General features: G+C 35.4%; 1 protein-coding gene across 1 annotated transcript in view; it reads right to left on the minus strand.

Moving 5' to 3' along the window:
* LOC138714909 (LMBR1 domain-containing protein 2 homolog) overlaps positions 1 to 17,344 on the minus strand; it is a 37,648-nt gene extending 20,304 nt beyond the window's left edge. The window contains exons 1-5 of the mRNA XM_069847184.1: positions 15,744 to 17,344; positions 12,938 to 13,164; positions 7,380 to 7,547; positions 5,442 to 5,652; positions 1,710 to 1,886 (exon numbers count right to left, since the gene is read on the minus strand). Of these exons, the coding sequence (XP_069703285.1) occupies positions 1,710 to 1,886; positions 5,442 to 5,652; positions 7,380 to 7,547; positions 12,938 to 13,164; positions 15,744 to 15,917 (957 nt within the window). The 5' untranslated portion in view covers positions 15,918 to 17,344. The remainder of the gene's footprint in view (positions 1 to 1,709; positions 1,887 to 5,441; positions 5,653 to 7,379; positions 7,548 to 12,937; positions 13,165 to 15,743) is intronic.
* Positions 17,345 to 18,078: the final 734 nt, after the last annotated feature.

Genomic DNA, 18,078 nt, shown 5'->3' on the forward strand with positions numbered 1-18,078 from the left:
ATCTTGTTTGCTGCGACATTAATGGCTTGATGAAATGTTTGAATTTGAACCGTGATCCAACTGAATGGGGGCTATTCATAGACTCCTCCAAGCTTCGTTTGAAAGCTGTATTACTTCACAATGGCAACCGTCTTCCTTCTATTCCTGTTGGTCATGGAGTTCACAAATATGACAGCCCTCTTCGACTCAATCAAATGTCATGAACACAAGTGGAAAATCTGTGGTGATCTAAAAGTCATTGCTGTACTCTTAGGAATGCAACTGGGGTACACAAAATATTGCTGCTTTTTATGTATGTGGAACAGCAGGGATAGGAAATCACATTATATTCAAGCAGACTGGCTTGCAAGAAATCATAACCCTAGCGAGAAAAATGTTGTTGCCGAGCCTCTCGTGGACCCAAAAGATGTTCTTCTTCCACCCCTGCATATTAAGCTGGGTTTGGTAAAAAATTTTGTCACAGGTATGAACCAAGAAGGACAGGCCTTTAAGTATGTAAGAGAGAAATTTCGGAAATTAAGTGATGCCAAAATTAAGGAAGGTATTTTTGTCGGGCCACAAATTCGAAAACTTGTAAAGGATCCTGCATTTAACCAAGTTTTGGAGGGAAAAGGAAAGGAAGTTTGGGAAGCCTTCAAGGGAGTTATTCATGGATTTTTAGGCAACAAAAAAGATGATAACTACATTCAGTTGGTGACAGTGCTCCTGCAAAAATACCATCAACTCGGATGCAATATGTTCCTTAAATTCCATTTTCTCCACTCCCACCTAGACTTTTTCCCTCCTAGTTGTGGAGCTTTCAGTGATGAACACGGAGGAAGGTTCCATCACATTATTTCTGTTATGGAACAAAGATATCAAGGCAGTTGGAATGAAACAATGCTTGCGGATTACTGCTTTTCTTTGCGTAGGGATGCTCCGGAACTCACTTACAAGAGGCAAGCTAAAAGATGACGATCTCATGAAGCCACACATGATTCTCTTCAGACCCAACCATCTGCCAGGTATTCTTACATCAATTTAGAACTCATAGAATGTAACTGCCATTTTAAAAAATTCAAATGCATTTTCAATGTTGTTGGCATAATGTAATTAAAATGTATCTTTTCTCTTAATCCGTTAAACTGAAATACTTCCACCTATTGCGTATCACAGAAACTAGAGCTAAGAAAAATTTTTCATTGTCATATTCGTTTTTCTCAACCCAAAATTAGTAAGAATTGACTCATGAAGTGCAGGAAACATTCAAAAACATTATTTTTGTTGCCCAGTGTTATTTCTAATCTGTTCTGCTTTCCCTTTTCAGTAGTCTGAACCAACACTACACAATTCTAAGTAGAACAGTGTATACTCTGGTCAATGTGGTCAGTCAACCTGAGTCAACAGGGAACACACACAAGACCAGATACAACACACATACCCTATGAGAGGGGGGGGGGGAACATAAATCTCCACTTTCCTGCTGAGAATTGAACCTGGGTCTGCTGTATTTATAGCTGGATATATTAGAATTTCACTGGAAAGAACAAAAAAGAGTTAATTCTATTTAAGAACAAAAAGAACTTTTACCTGGGGAACATAAATCTCCACTTTCCTGCTGGGAATTGAACCTGGGTCTGCTGTATTTGTAGCTGAATATATTAGAATTTGACCTACTGGAGAGAACAAAAAGCAGTTAATTCCATTTAAGAACAAAAATAAACTTTTACCTGCTTGTGAAGACGTACAAGTGCTTTATCTGATGGTGCATCAGTTGGTGTATCATCAGGCAGCTGGCGACGATTCATTCTTTCTCGCAATTCAGGGGGAACTTTTTGGAAAATTGTCTCCAAATTTCGATGTAGAGGATGTCCAGGTCCTATAGCCATGGACACGGCCTGAAGAGACTGAGAATATGAACATAGCAAAGAATTAACATGAACTTAATAGTGGAAATAAGAACACATTGCAATATTAATAATACAAATAGCAGAGTTTCCCAATGTTTAATGCTATAATGTGTTGCAGCTTACTTTTTGTCTTGAGCACTAATTTTACAACCGAAGTAGAGAAAATAAGAGCACAGAAATAAAAGTATTGCACCGACTAACAATAAAATACTACTATCTAGTCTCCAAGAACAACAGCACTAAACTAATTCATCAAACCAAATTTCTAAACGAAAGTTTCACTCAGACAATTTTAAAAGAAACAATAACATATTTATTAACACATTTATATTTTAAGAAAACACTTATTTTCAATACAAAACAATTTAGTTCTTACATGCTGACATTCCCATCCCAGGCAAGGGACATTCGGTAATAAAGTTCTACCTGCCTCATACATGACACACACAAGTTTAGGGATTAGGGAACCTATCAAATACAAACATTGTGAAGTGTGAGAATTTTATTATGTTTTAAACTGATTTTTTAGTATTCATTCTACATAACATAAGTAACAAAACCTTAGTATTTACTGTATATGATATTAATTTTACATGCACATGAAATCTCATTCATAGTTTTCCGCCCAAGGCAGACCCAGCATTCTCCAATCTTTCATGTCGGGAATCGAACATAAATGAAAACCGAGACCCAATAGGCTAATTTAATCAACATATTCGGTTTCTCCATTAAAAAAATTGACAAAAAACGGCTATTAGTTTCATGGAGGTAAAAATAGTGTTCTCTAGTGTTATATTCCCTGGACCAAAGCCCTGGAAGCAAGGACTGTGACAAGGTTAGAGTCGGTTAAATGAGAGGATAGTTAAAAGCCCTGTTAACTTATAAAATGCATTTTCAAGTAGAAAATGATTATAATAAACCTGGTGTAGAGACCGGTTTCTGTCAAAATCCGAGCATCGTATAATTAGTAGAACACTCGCAATCCACATTTGAAACTTGCTGAGGTTAGAGTAGTGATGTCATATGTCCCAGTCGCGCTTTTATTTGCTGTGTCAGTGGTTAGTATGGTTTTTCTAGTTCAAATACTTAGTGTTGCAAATTATCTTATAGTTATTTTCCACAAGTTATGGTCGGAATTAGGTCATGGACTATTGATTTGAGACCAGGGGAGTTCTTTTTATTATAAAATAAAAAATAAAGTTTTATTTACAGTATATAGGCCTACTCAGAACGGTAAAATAAGTCATGAAAAAAATACATTTAATTTTGAAATTATTTGTTTCAAGAAAGTGTTCTTACAAGAATTTTTCAAACACAGATTCAAATAGTAGGAAAGATTGGAGAATGTTGGGTTTGGAGTGAAAGACCTGCCCTTGGGCAGAAAACTATGAATGAAATTTCAATTTTCTACATTTTGGTTATAAAACAGTTTTATTGGTGATAAAATGATTAAAATGTTGTATTTATTGCATGTATACAATTAAAAACATAGATACAATAACGTAAAAACATTTTCTGTGTAATACGTATTTCTATTAATGCAAATATAAATTAAGAAATGAAAAAAATTAAGTTTAAGGTGAATCTCAGGAAACCTTGGGAGGGTTAACATCACAATATTAACTGGTGTAGCAGTTATTGCTGCATACGGAGAGAACAGAGAGCCCTAAAACATACGGTTTTCACTGTTATAATTTTCTAAACAAAATCTTTATTACGAGTACTTTCATTTTAATTTAACAGGGCCTTTAAATAAGAGGAGGCGAGATTTCCCTCCATCAACAACGTTACAGCTTCTTTAAATGCTGGCAACATTACTTCTATGACATGATAGAGACCACTATAATAGAATGTGCCTCATGTAGCCAATCAAAAGACTTTTAGTTTGCTTATAACTCTTTATAAAAGAAACTGTAGTATTTAAGGCGGGCAGGTGGGTCACACATTCTTAGAGGAAGGATCTCCCTCAAGACAATCCAGGTAATTTCCTAATGCAAAAAGGATCTCTCTCAGGAGGTAACCTCCTACGTATATTGTATATACGGCTTATTGTAGCTTTTCTATTAACCACTGTCTGTGTTAGCGTGTCAAAGTAAAGTAATCATTACGTGGCAGTGGGACCTGTAATCTCGATGAAAGTGAGAATTATGGTGAACAGAGATTAATTTTGACACTGATAAGGAATGGCTAGTAAATATACGTACAGTAGAACCTCTATTATCCGACACCTTATTAACCGATTGACGGATTATCCGACTGTCTTTAGTTCACTCTTTCTTTTTTGCTACAGAAACATATGAAGTACTACTGTACCTTATATCACTACGTTTTTTTCTTCTAGAGAGTGTTGTTACAAGCCTTTACACTTCCAGTTTGATCTACTGTTCGAGTTGCCGTACTGTACAACTTCTATATAAAATGTATTCCATGAGTGTCAAAAGAAAACTTTTGTGATAAGCATCGAAAAATGTATATTATAATTGAGTGATTTGGGAAAGAGAAACTGTGGCTCATCTCGCATCAGAATACGAGACTGATGTTACAACTGTGCGCGATTTAATAAAAATTAAGAATAAAGTGTATAGAGTATGTAAATCTACAACATGAGACTCTACTATTCCTATCTTTCTGCTTATAGCTATTACAAAGAGTTTCCTTGCCCCTTATAAAGTCGTCCTTGACAACCGAACTTAAATTAGTGAACTTCTGATTCACTACCTAGCATGTGAACACAAGTCTATGAAGAAAATTACGAAACTTCAAGTAGGCTATTATTCACTTCGTTTACGAAAATATTTTATGGTACGGATTATCCGATTTTTTCGATTAATCGTTCAGTCCACCGCCTTCATTACCACGGATAATAGAGGTTCTACTGTACTTCTACCACTCAGTCAAGGACAACATTCTTCCACATTCAATGAATCTGTAACATCAGAATTGCAGATTTATTTCTTTCTTATAGGATCCCATGTTATGAAATGTTATTTTCCAACTGGATTTGAAACTGCTAACTCTGGATCTAATGATAATCACGATAATAATTTGTCTTCATGACAGTTATAATACTCGCTATTAGATATCAAAATTCAGTCAATACCAGTTTTATATATAACTGAAAAAAATTAAATGTTCCAAGGCAAGCAGAAATTATCTAACAATCTGTCAACCCAATGGGAGTTTATTACTATACCTACAAATCTATTACTCTTGGGAGATCTAAAGAAGAACAATATGGTTTCCTCCAGCCCAATGTGTTTCTATGATGAACAATTTTACATAGCATAATTCCCTAACATTTTGTAGGATCATCCTGTATTTCCATTTGTATCCTGCATAACCTGCAGCACAGATTTCCGTTATTCAAATCCATATACACGTTTATTCATTAGAATATGTTCCATAAGCAGTTCATTTATTACTCTCTTCTGAATTCTGTCAAGTGTTAACAGCAATTGTAATATTTCGAAGACTTCCTTTCCCATTGTGTAACTGCAAAATTTTGTTTTTTAATCTACTTAAATTTTAAAGAATTTAATATAAAACAGTTACCTCTAGGATGTCATCAACTGTTTCCTCTGCTTCGCATTTCTCAGAACTGAGTTTGGCTGCTTTGAAATAACTGTAGTTAAGAACATAGCCACGTTTGCTGGAATTCCATAAGGAGCGTGGAACTTCAACCAAAGCGTAGCCCAACAGGAGCACAAGAAGAAATAGGCCCCACGTGTTACTTGCTGATGAAGCAATTGCCTTTAGTTTCTGTCTATAGCACAACAATAAATACCACTTTAAAAAGAAAGAAGGAAAGTGAAACAAATAATTTATGTATTCAGATACAATATGAAGTATAATCACAAAGTACCCTGACTGGTTTCATAACTGATAAATGATGCAGCTCAATGGGAAGTAGCTTGCCACAGGTTGACCTACTACGCATGTGCCATAAGTCAAGTTTCCCATTCTTGTCAAGTTTCTTTACAGTAATGTTTCAGTCTTACATATATTAAACTGTTTATAACATTTGTCATACTGGATAAATTGTATCTTTGTTACAAACTTTACCAACTTGCAAATATACATTATAATAAGTTACAGAAAGTTTATGGGGAGAATTGTATATGTCTTTCAAAAATTTATGAGTTGTATAAACGTTTTAGCGATAGCCATGAAACTGTTGAGAGTAGTGAACTTTCTGGGAGGTCTGCAACCAGCAAAAAAAGAAAGAAATGTCGGAGCTGTTGTCACATCTGTATGGGGAAAGTGAGTTATCTCAGGCTTAAATGTTAGTTTCAATTCAGTTCTACCGATTCCTACAAACAATTTGGGCATGAGATGTATCTCAGAACTATTGTAACTAATTCAGTTGATTCTTATGGATGATTTGACATGAAATGTATCTCAAAAACTATCATGATGGTTTTATGAAGGTTCAATCCTCATAGTGAAAGAACTCCCAACTCTTCCAGACTGTAAAAAGCAAGACAGAAATGCAGCAAAGTCAAGAAAATGTCATTTTTTTAATTATAAGGGAATTGTGCATCATGACTATTGTCCTCCAGTTCAGACAACGAAAGACTACCACCACGATGTTTTGAGGCATTTAAGGGTCACAGTTTTGTCACTAAAGACTGGTACTGCATGAAAGTGGCAAGTAGCCACTTCACCATGACAATGCACCTGTCATGTAGCACAATTTATGCAGCAGTTTTACACTATGCAGCATATTTCCCAGATCTGCCAGCTGACCTACCTGCCAGATCAACAACTTCTTTCCTCTTTCTGAAGATCAAATTCGATTTGAAAAGAAAAAGATACCAAGATATTAAGGAAATAGAACAGAATGTGATAAAGAGAAGCTGTTTGCTATTACAGCACCGTGGATTGTGTCCCGGCATGGCTCAGTTGGTAAGAGCGCTCAGCACGCAGAGCTGTATCAACTGAGCACTCAGCGCGCAGAGCTGAGCGGTCCTGGGTTCGATTCCCAGTGCCGGTACGAATTTTTCTCGTATTTAATAGTAATACTACAAATTGACTGATTCATATTAGTTGTGTAATATTCAATGAGGTAGGTGAGATCTCATAAATATGAATATTTGATGTATTAACTGTTAGCAGTTGTCATGAACTGATGTTGAATATGGCCATAAAGTCATTTAAATATGCGCTCCTGCACATATGACGTGTATTGTCTCAAGTGCAGGTAGTAAGGCCGTAAAAAGCATTACAAGGAGGGTACGGCCAGCACCGTATTTAATAGTAATATTACGTCATTTAGTTTGTTCTCATATTCCTGCTCTCTATGGTGCTTAATTGGAATACTAATGAATATTTACAGCATTCCACCATTTTAATAACAATTTTAACTTTACAATATTCCCTCCTTTCATAGTTACTTTACAATTTCATTAGAGAATGTCATTGGCCCACTTTTTTTTTTACTTTATTATATTGTATAAAGGCAGGAGAAATTATAAAATAATTTTATCTCACCCATCTAAGTTAAGTCCTGGCTTCAAGGCAATGTAGATAAGCAGGACTCCACAGATGAACAGGTAAGATCCATAGTAGATTGCATTGTCTATAAGTGCAGACTTCAGCTTTCCACGCACTGTGAAGTCTCCTGCTTTTATATATGACTGCATCAATGGTAACACAAGCCTGTAAAAAAAACATCAAACTATACAAATTATATCTATGAAGTACCGAATTCTACATCACTTTCTTTGAATTATTTCATTCATGCAGAAGCAACTCTACGAGGTAGATAGTTTGCGTTATCCCGAGAAAATGTAAACTTTCTCTTTTCTTTAGTGACTGAACCATTTTTGTTTACTTTCTATTAGTGCATGATATTTACTTTATGCTATCTGTAGGAGGGATATGGTTGGTAGCAGCACTGCCAACTGTCTATGATGAGCTTTTGACTTCGAGATATCTGAGCCTAAGGGGAAGACGAGAGTGAAGTTTGTCTTACATTATATTATTACATTTATGAAGTGTAAGCAGCACAAGTATCCCCCCACAGACATGAACTACCATCTGTGTTCACTAATGAACCACAACTATATTGCCATAAAATGTCAAACGTAAAACCAAGTACTTACTCACTTAACTTCAAAATAATTCTTGCATTATGCATTGAAGCTCAAGCCACCTTTGAACATTACACGACTTTAGTATTATAGTACCACATTAATATGAAATACAGGCATAGTATTTGAGCATTGGATTTTAAAACATTAACTTGATCTTGTATCATGCAACATGGGTCTACCCCAACTTTATAATCGATTTTAAATTATAGCTAACAAATGACAATTCCCTATTCTTTCCAGCTCTCGCATGAAACATATTATCTTGTTAATGATATTGTGTTTGCAAGTTTGTGTCACATTAGTTTTGTGTAAAATGCAAATACAAATAGTAGGCAAAATTTTCATTTCAAAGTGGCAAAGCTACTGGCATAGGTCAGATAGTAGCACATTTGTCTGTTGAAATGGAGCTGCACTCGGGCATGAGTTCGATTCCTTCTTAGGCTGATTACTTAAATGGGGGTTTTCAGAGTCCCCCCCCCCACCAACTGTAACATGAATCTCAGGTAACCGCATGATAAATCATCGCTCTCTTCTTGCCAAATACAATCTATCACCAACTCAAGTGACCTAAATAACTTAGCAGCTGATATAGCATCATTAAATAACTGACTAAAAAAAAGAGCGGCTGTTCACAGTATAATAATATGGTCGCAGTTCACTTACAGATTAGAGATGGGCAAGTGTTATTTGCAATAGTATCGACTGTACTATCAACTGTAGTTCTTAAAATCAATAGTTATAATCAAAACTATCAATAGTCGTACAACTTTTTTTTTGTTAACTGGTTACAAACTGAACATATTTTTGAATTAGTACCTAAAGTGGTATTGAACTATTAATTTAATCATATGTACCGAACTGAATCTGAATTATATACCAATAATACACAATATTATAATCTGTCAAAGTCCCAACATTAGCCATTACTATGCTTTTTAAACATGTGACCATTGCTCCAAGATAAGTTTCCCATTAAAATAAGCATTTCCACTTTATTGGAATGCAGACATTCTCGTCTTTCATTGATTTGTGAAATCAAAGAACCATATCTCCGTAATCGTTCGAAAACGGACCCATATATACATATGAACTTTTTCACTCAGAATGAATCACTAAATATGAAAAGGGAATAAGTCACAGTTTTGGCAAAAATGAGTTAAGACTGTAGTCATACTAATTTCGGCATGCTCTTTCATTCTGCATGAAAAGGAAACAGGTCCCGCATCTCCTTAGTCTAGATTTCAACACTTTAATTTTCATGTTTACTTTGAAAAGGAGCTTAGTCCAGGGCTTGTTCCCTTCTCATAAGGAATTCAAGTTTGTTTTTCCTGCCATCTAGAGGAAAAATATGTATCATGAGTAAAATGGCGTCAAAAGATGAAAATAGTACTTCTTCAAGTCCTGCAAAACGAAGAAAGGTGTTGCCTCACATTCCGGTGCAAGAGATATTTTACTTTAGACAACTCTGGTGTTTTGTGTTGGTATAAAAATCTTAAAACAGGAAAATCCCAATTCTACTCTTATCATGAGGGTCTTGGAAGAAAAGGACCCAATGAGGTTTGCACTCTCTTGAATGACTACATTCAAAGCAATATTCCTATTAATGTGAAATATCTATATGTATTTACTGACAGTGCTCCAGAACAAAATAGCAATCACACAGTAGCTCATTTCTTACTAACATTAGCTGCCACTGGAAGGTTCCGTAAAATAGTTCAGTATTATCCAGTACATGGGCACTCTTTCTTACCCTGCGATAGGATTTCGGTGTCATAAAGTGCAAGCTGCGAAGGGAAGATAGAGTGTAAGTACCAATAGATTACACCAAGCTCATAGCTGAATCTATTGCTCTGGGAAATTTTAGTCACTTACTTGGATTCGAACTTCACGACCAACTACAAAGTTTGGTGGTCACGATACTTTAAGAAGAATACATTTTAATAGAGTCCATTGGACGAAGCATCCCCACCCATAAAATGATACATTTTAATATTTTACATTATTTCATGTGTGTGTATGAGAGCTCATATCCCGGCAAAATTGTGGTATATGAGAACATTGATGGTTTGATCTCTCACACATTTGAGCTCTTGTCAAGGAAAAATGTTATTCCCAATCCGCCTGTAGAAAAGGCCTATGCAACACATTGTCCGATACATTTTGTTTAATATTTGTACGATATATTTCGTTAGATATGAAAGGGGAACAAGTCCCCACACAAAAAATTTTTGGTTTATGTAATAATCGAAAGCTTTCAATGTTTCTATGTGCTACATTTTGGTTTATGTAATAATCGAAAGCTTTCAATGTTTCTATGTGCTACATTCTACTATTGTTCATAAATTGGTATACAGTAAAGCTTTTGATTTGAATAATGGAGATAACTATACATTTTGTTTAATATTTGTACAATATATTCCGTTAGATATGAAAGGGGAACAAGTCCCCACACAAAAAATTTTTGGTTTATGTAATAATCGAAAGCTTTCAATGTTTCTATGTGCTACATTCTACTATTGTTCATAAATTGGTATACAATAAAGCTTTTGATTTGAATAATGGAGATAACTATACATTTTGTTTAATATTTGTACAATATATTCCGTTAGATGAAAGGGGAACAAGTCCCCACACAATTTTTTTCTTGGTTTATGTAATAACCGAAAGCTTTCAATGTTTCTATGTGCTACACTTTAGTGTTGTTTATAAATTGGTATACAATAAAGCTTTTGATTTGAATAATGGAGATAATTTAATATTTTTTTACAATACATTTCTTTAGATATGAAAGGGAACAAGTCCACACACAAAAATTGTTTTTATAGGGCAGGTTAAATTGAGAAATATACTATTTTTTTACATAAATATCTTGTGTGGTCAGTATTGGTTCATAGAAATATTTTCGATGGAATTTGTTTATATTTCGTTGTGTGCAGAAGTTTTTTGTGTTTTTCTCAGAACTAACTGAAGGTGACTTATTCCCTTTTCGAATTTAGTGATTCATATATACCAACACATTAATTGAAAGTGAGTTTTTTCCGTAAGTTACATACGGTTTGAAAAAAAGTATCAGTTTAATATGGAAACAATACAAGCCCTGTTAGCAGTGAAAATAAAGATTGATTTATCATGTATAGCCTTAGACACAAAAAATGACCACTCTTCTGTAGTGTGAATTTTTTCTAAGTTCACTCTAGCACTTGGTTCACACAATTAGTGAAAAATGTTTATTTTGCACCTAATTTACTCCTTGAACATATTTTCGTTATAGATTATTCATAACACTTGATGTATAAACAGACAGAAAAAGAAACAAACAAAACAAAGCAAAAACAGAGTGGAGTCATGCATAATAAATTCCTTCACGTGTAAACCTATGTTCTCACGGAATGAAACAAAGTCTTCCGAAGGGGACTTAGTGTATGGCAGCCAGCCATTTTTTGTGTCTAAGATTGTACAAAATTAAATGAAAAACTAGAACATAATTTGAGTAGCACATAATTTTGGAGTATTGAAGAATATTTACTTACTTACAAATGGCTTTTAAGGAACCCGAAGGTTCATTGCCGCCCTCACATAAGCCCGCCAGCGGTCCCTATCCTGTGCAAGATTAATCCAGTCTCTATCATCATACACCACCTCCCTCAAATCCATTTTAATATTATCCTCCCATCTACGTCTCGGCCTCCCTAAAGGTCTTTTTCCCTCCGGTCTCCCAACTAACACTCTATATGCATTTCTGGATTCGCCCATACGTGCTACATGCCCTGCCCATCTCAAACGTCTCGATTTTATGTTCCTAATTATGTCAGGTGAAGAATACATTGCGTGCAGTTCTGTGTTGTGTAACTTTCTCCATTCTCCTGTAACTTCATCCCGCTTAGCCCCAAATATTTTCCTTAGCACCTTATTCTCAAACACCCTGAACCTATGTTCCTCTCTCAGAGTGAGAGTCCAAGTTTCACAACCATACAGAAGAACCGGTAATATAACTGTTTTATAAATTCTAACTTTCAGATTTTTGGACAGCAGACTGGATGATAAGAGCTTCTCAACCGAATAATAACACGCATTTCCGATATTTATTCTGCGTTTAATTTCCTCCCGAGTGTCATTTATATTTGTTACTGTTGCTCCAAGATATTTGAATTTTTCCACCTCTTCGAAGGATAAATCTCCAATTTTTATATTTCCATTTCGTACAATATTCTGGTCACGAGACATAATCATATACTTTGTCTTTTCGGGATTTACTTCCAAACCGATCGCTCTACTTGCTTCAAGTAAAATTTCCGTGTTTTCCCTAATCGTTTGTGTATTTTCTCCTAACATATTCACATCATCCGCATAGACAAGAAGCTGATGTAACCCGTTCAATTCCAAACCCTGCCTGTTATCCTGAACTTTCCTAATGGCATATTCTAGAGCGAAGTTAAAAAGTAAAGGTGATAGTGCATCTCCCTGCTTTAGCCCGCAGTGAATTGGAAAAGCATCAGATAGAAACTGACCTATACGGACTCTGCTGTATGTTTCACTGAGACACATTTTAATTAATCGAACTAGTTTCTTGGGAATACCAAATTCAATAAGAATATCATATAATACTTCCCTCTTAACCGAGTCATAAGCCTTTTTGAAATCTATGAATAACTGATGTACTGTACCCTTATACTCCCATTTTTTCTCCATTATCTGTCGAATACAAAAAATCTGATCAATAGTCGATCTATTGAAGAATATACATTTTCATATATAATAAATATCATGCTGTACCAATCGCAGCACTCTTCAAAACAATGAACCAAACTACCAAATGCTATAGCAATTGTGTGTTATTTTAGATGCAATGTTTATAGTCACATACAGATATTATGTGTGGAAGTGAGTCTCTAAGTTTCATGAAAAGCAATATAATATGTGATATAACAATGCAACACAGTGAATACCATGTACCATGTGAGACACTGCGATGTCCAATAGACAACTCGCCAAAGGTTGGGAAACACATTCTTAGGCACATTGCTCCACGGCTCCTCGCACAGGTGAATAGGGGTAACAATGCTCGTGTTTTCATTGCCAAAAGAAGAATTTCCAAGGCCCAATGTTACACTAGAATTTACGTGCTGACCACTTGTAGGGAAGTCAGGTTGGTTCTCTTGCATGCACTGACGGTACACAGTCTGTAACAATTATTAAAAAGTAGTGAGCGCATAATGAAATTAAACATGCATAGTTTTAGTTATCTATAAAAATCACTCTGAAAGGTTTTAGCAGCAACTTAACGTTAAACCTGAAGCATTGCGATCTCTTTCACTTGAAAGAGGGATATTTTGAAGCTATAAACTCTCCATCAGAGAACTGAGGGAGGACCGATTCCATGGGATTGAGATGGAGTTCTCATGACGTGATTAGATGGAGCTCTCATGACGTGATTTGGATGCCATAATTTTACATAATTATAAAAGGGAGTTAACTTTCAAGCAGTGTCGTGATTCTTTCGTGGATGTTTTTAATGATAATGCACAATCTTGAGCGACCAACAGAAACTGGTTTTATTGAGTTCCAAAGAGGTCAGGAATCACCTACAAATAAACCCCACTCAGGTTGTCCCCATACATCAGCAATAACTCCTGAAATATTTGAATCTGTGTGAAAGTTGATCTTCACACCACGTATGTTGAGATTCAGAGGATTTTGGATCAACAGTAGTTAACTGCAGTTGGCAGTATGGTGCTTTAGTGATGACAGTCTATCAACAAAAGTTGAATAGTCATCTGTTCAAAGAACACACAAAGAACTGTGACTGCAGATTGCTAAGTCATTGTCTTCCACATGTCTTCATAGGACAGACAGAAAAGCACTGGAGGTCAAGGACGTCATATGCAGCTGCACCTGCTCATACAGTGGCTAGAACTGTAGATTTTCAGGCCAACCAACAGGTCAGAGAACTTCCGTACTCCCCTTATTCTCCAGTTCTGGCCCAATTTGATTTTTTTTCTTCAAAACGAATGAAAAGCTTCGCGGACGCAATTTTTCAACCCATGAAGAAGACACAGAAGAAGTCTCGTCAGATATATTTTCAAAAAACTTTTCACGGACACAAATTTTCAATGATGGAGATTAATTTAATTATATTTTACTGCAACTATGCTGTTTAGTCAACTGTCTGAAGACAAGATTAAACCTCTTAAGTGACACCAATAAGGCATCACTCATAAGGCAACTAAGCTAGGAGATTATGGGGTAGGATGGCCAGTTTCTTTCCTCTTACATTGCAAACATCGCTGACTAGTAACATATTAGAGTAATCAACTTAAATGGATACAAACAATTGTTCTCCCTCTGACATATGTCGCCAAGTGAGATGTGCTGCCTGATAAAAGAAGTACAGTAGAGGCAAAAGAAACCAGACCGACCTTTGTAGCTGATTTCAGAGCCTTGTCCACTCCGGAGCACGATAGACTGATAACTAAGACTTTCATGGTTCGAATCCTGCCTGGGAAGGAAACTTTTTTTTTGTTCCTTATTCAAATTTATTCCCAATGCTTTACGATTATTATACAAGACAGAAATTCATAGTAACACGAAGTTATGTTTTTTTGAAAGTGACAATATATTTCATTCCATACATTTTTTCTACTCTTCATCCCGATTCAAGATATAAGCATGAAGTACCATGACTTTGTATTAAGTTCATTAACAAAACAAAAGCAATTAAAGATCGTGGCAGTGGCAGTGGCAGCAGCAGCAGCAATAATAATCATAATAATCCAATCAGAATGGAGGTGTCATGTGGTTAGCACATGATCCTCCCCCAGCTGTTACAGCTGTCTTCAGTAACCAGATTTCGCTACCTACCATAGCTTTCCAAGTGTATCACAATGCTGGGAGGACACTGGTCCCATATATTGCCGAAATTTCATGAGAATATTTCTTTCTACAAGAGAACTCAAGCCAGTGTGCATTCCGTAACAAGAGTCCTAGAGTCTTAGACCACAACACCACGCCATTAGATGATGATGATGATGATGATCATGATAATAATAATAATAATAATAATAATAATAATAATAATAAGGTAATTATTCGCTTCTGTGCCAAATTTATGGCATTAATTTTTTTTTCTAAAAAATTCTCAATTTTAGGAGTTTTACAACATGGTGAAAAGAAAATAAAACGGAAAACACGAAAAATGACGGTAATTATTTTTATCTCTGTTAAATTTATACAGGATCCTCAAGCAGTCGAAGTAAGTGACAAGGCTAGCGGGTTAGTTGAGGGGATATATATATATATATATATATATATATATATATATATATATATATGACCTTGTCACATTAGTTGGCTAGTTACTTATATGTCCCCTCAACTAACCCACTAACCTTGTCACATACCTTGGCCGCTTGGCCATTCCTATATAAATTTGGCAGAGAAGTGAATACTTACCAATAATAATAATAATAATAATAAAATAATAATATAATCGGTAGTCATGTTACGCCCTTCTTTCGCTAACCTAGTTGGCCCAATACGGCCTACTGTATTTTATTACAAAGTAGCATCAAGAGTAATGTTGGATTAAATTAGCGTAGTTAGGGAGGTTAAAGTTGAAGTTATTGATAGTTCCTAGAGGGTTATGTCAACGATTTTCCAGGAATACATTACCAGAAATTTCAGAAATTCAAGCTGAAATGAACAGAGAACTGATAAATACTTATAATAATTAAAATCAGTTAATACATTCTTTTGTACTTACGGATGACACGTCCAGTGGCAAAACAAAGATAATGAGGAAGGAGAAGTACCAAGCTATAAGAACTGCGATTGTGACTATGATGTGATGTTTCAACCAATTTCCATATTTATAAAGCAAACCGGCAGCCAAACAAAACGTAACCACCACCTCTGTTAAAAGTGGCCCCAATGTCATGATTTAAAGGTTTTCACACTCGTTTTCCACGAACTAACTTCAATTCTTAATCTATACAAATATCAAATACATATTCCAAAATTAATAACAGTTCAACTTCTTTGTTCCGTATCCATCTGTTGCTTTTTAAGCTTTTCATCAGCTTCTTTCTGCATTTTCTCTAACTTTTCAAGAGTAACAGATTTCAAGGGCATCAACTTCGGTTTGCATAGAATGTATTCTGGTGTTTCTTCATTATGCAGCAAACCTTTATGTGGTATATATTCTTCTAGCGTAGGCAATTTTGCTTCTTCTGTCATATTTTCCTAGAAATACCTGCAAAAGAAAACCAAATCTGTAAATGATAAGTGAATACTGTTTAAAACACATTACATAAGCAGCTTCTAATAATGTCGAACCTGTAGAAAGCTCACAAAACTCAGGAAATTACCCAAAATGTGTAACTGAATTAAAGCAGTAAAAGAGAAAAGGGGAAGAATATTAATGACATCATATCTCAGCCAACACAACATATTACAACAAAACTGCTCGTACATTAATCCCCAACAAAATCATTAGAACAACATATCATTCAAATTGATAATAATTTTCATTTAGACTATTATAAACATTTGAGTTGCAGGTAGCCACACATGTAGGCTTGCTTCATTTAGGCCTTTTTAGACGCAGAGATTATATTATGAACACGGAATACGGTTATGTCGAAGAAAGAACTAGCCTATAGCGTTACTTACGAACATTGTGTAGGTGAAACGTGGAAGTTAAAACAGTTTAGGTCTATTACAAATTCAACAACTGAAGACTAGAAATACAAACGGGTATACCTTATTTTATTTCAAGGAGTGCATCCCGAGTGCAGTTCGTTGGCTCCTTTGAACACCCACTTACAGATTTATGACTTCCTACACAAACACCTCTGACAATTCCATCCTGTCCCCTCGTCCCAACATTGCACAGTTGCCACAATCCTGGTGACCCTCGAAATTATGCAGTGAAACTGACGGGATTCTTGGAATTCGGAAAAGATGCGGCAACTCTGCCTCCACGTGGATTTGACGGGCACCTGTCAATTCTTCTGAACGAGGGTTGTGATTGGTTACTGACAGAAGAAGAGAAGATTTCCGTCACAGTAAGGAAGACATTTATTTATGACAACCAATTAGTAGTGGCAGTAGAAGGTCTGTCGGCAAAGTCTTTTCTATGAAACTGAACTCCATGAAATAAAATAAGGTATAGTAAGATGTAGGCTGACTTCATTTATTGTATTCCATAAATCTTAAATCAGCATTTATCATTAACAAAGACTTATTAAATGAAGAAAAAGGATTTGGAAACATTAAAATAGAAAATGTTTTATCAGACTTGTTCTTTATATACTTGGATGAAACAAGATGGTACCTAGTCTATCATAACTTGGTTTTCCATGAATAATTATAAAATAAAGCTAACAGCATTACTGTATATTACCAAAACATGATGTAATTACACATAATTCAAAAACTGCAACAAGACATTGCTGTAAATACTAATATTTTCAGTGAATGACAAACTTCTTTGAGTGTATAAGATGCATAACTTTTATTATAGATCTATGATTGTATTGTAATTACAATCTCATGTAGCTCCTTAAAAGCTATAATGGATAATTTTGTAACTATATACTATTTACACGTGTACAACACATTTTAAAACTCATAAAGTCTCAAAAATAACACATAATACTTGCACGTCAAAATTCGACGTACAGACTACAAACGTATTCACTTTATCATCAGTGCTGCCAACACCTGGTGATGAAAGGTGAAATAGCTGACAGAGAAGACTTTGACTTTGAACAAATATATAGTGTATGTACACGATCCACTTTTTAAGCTAAAGGATTGCACTGCTGTTCATTAAAGGTCACCAAAAGTCATCTGAGACCTCGGGTTTTGTATTAGATTTGGTAAGTGATAATATTTTTATTTACATATGCCTGTTATTACAGGTGGAGCTCACGACAGGAAGAACTTGGCTCTGAGATCAAATTGCGCATGCTCGGACTTCTCATGGAGTGTCAACGTGATCCTTAGCTGGATTTATTTCCGCGTGCACTTTCCAAATCAAACCATGAAGTTCCATTCGTACTCCGGTTTCACATATTACATATACGAAGGTTAGG

Source organism: Periplaneta americana, chromosome 15 (genome assembly GCF_040183065.1).
Source record: "Periplaneta americana isolate PAMFEO1 chromosome 15, P.americana_PAMFEO1_priV1, whole genome shotgun sequence".
Lineage (NCBI taxonomy): Eukaryota > Metazoa > Arthropoda > Insecta > Blattodea > Blattidae > Periplaneta > Periplaneta americana.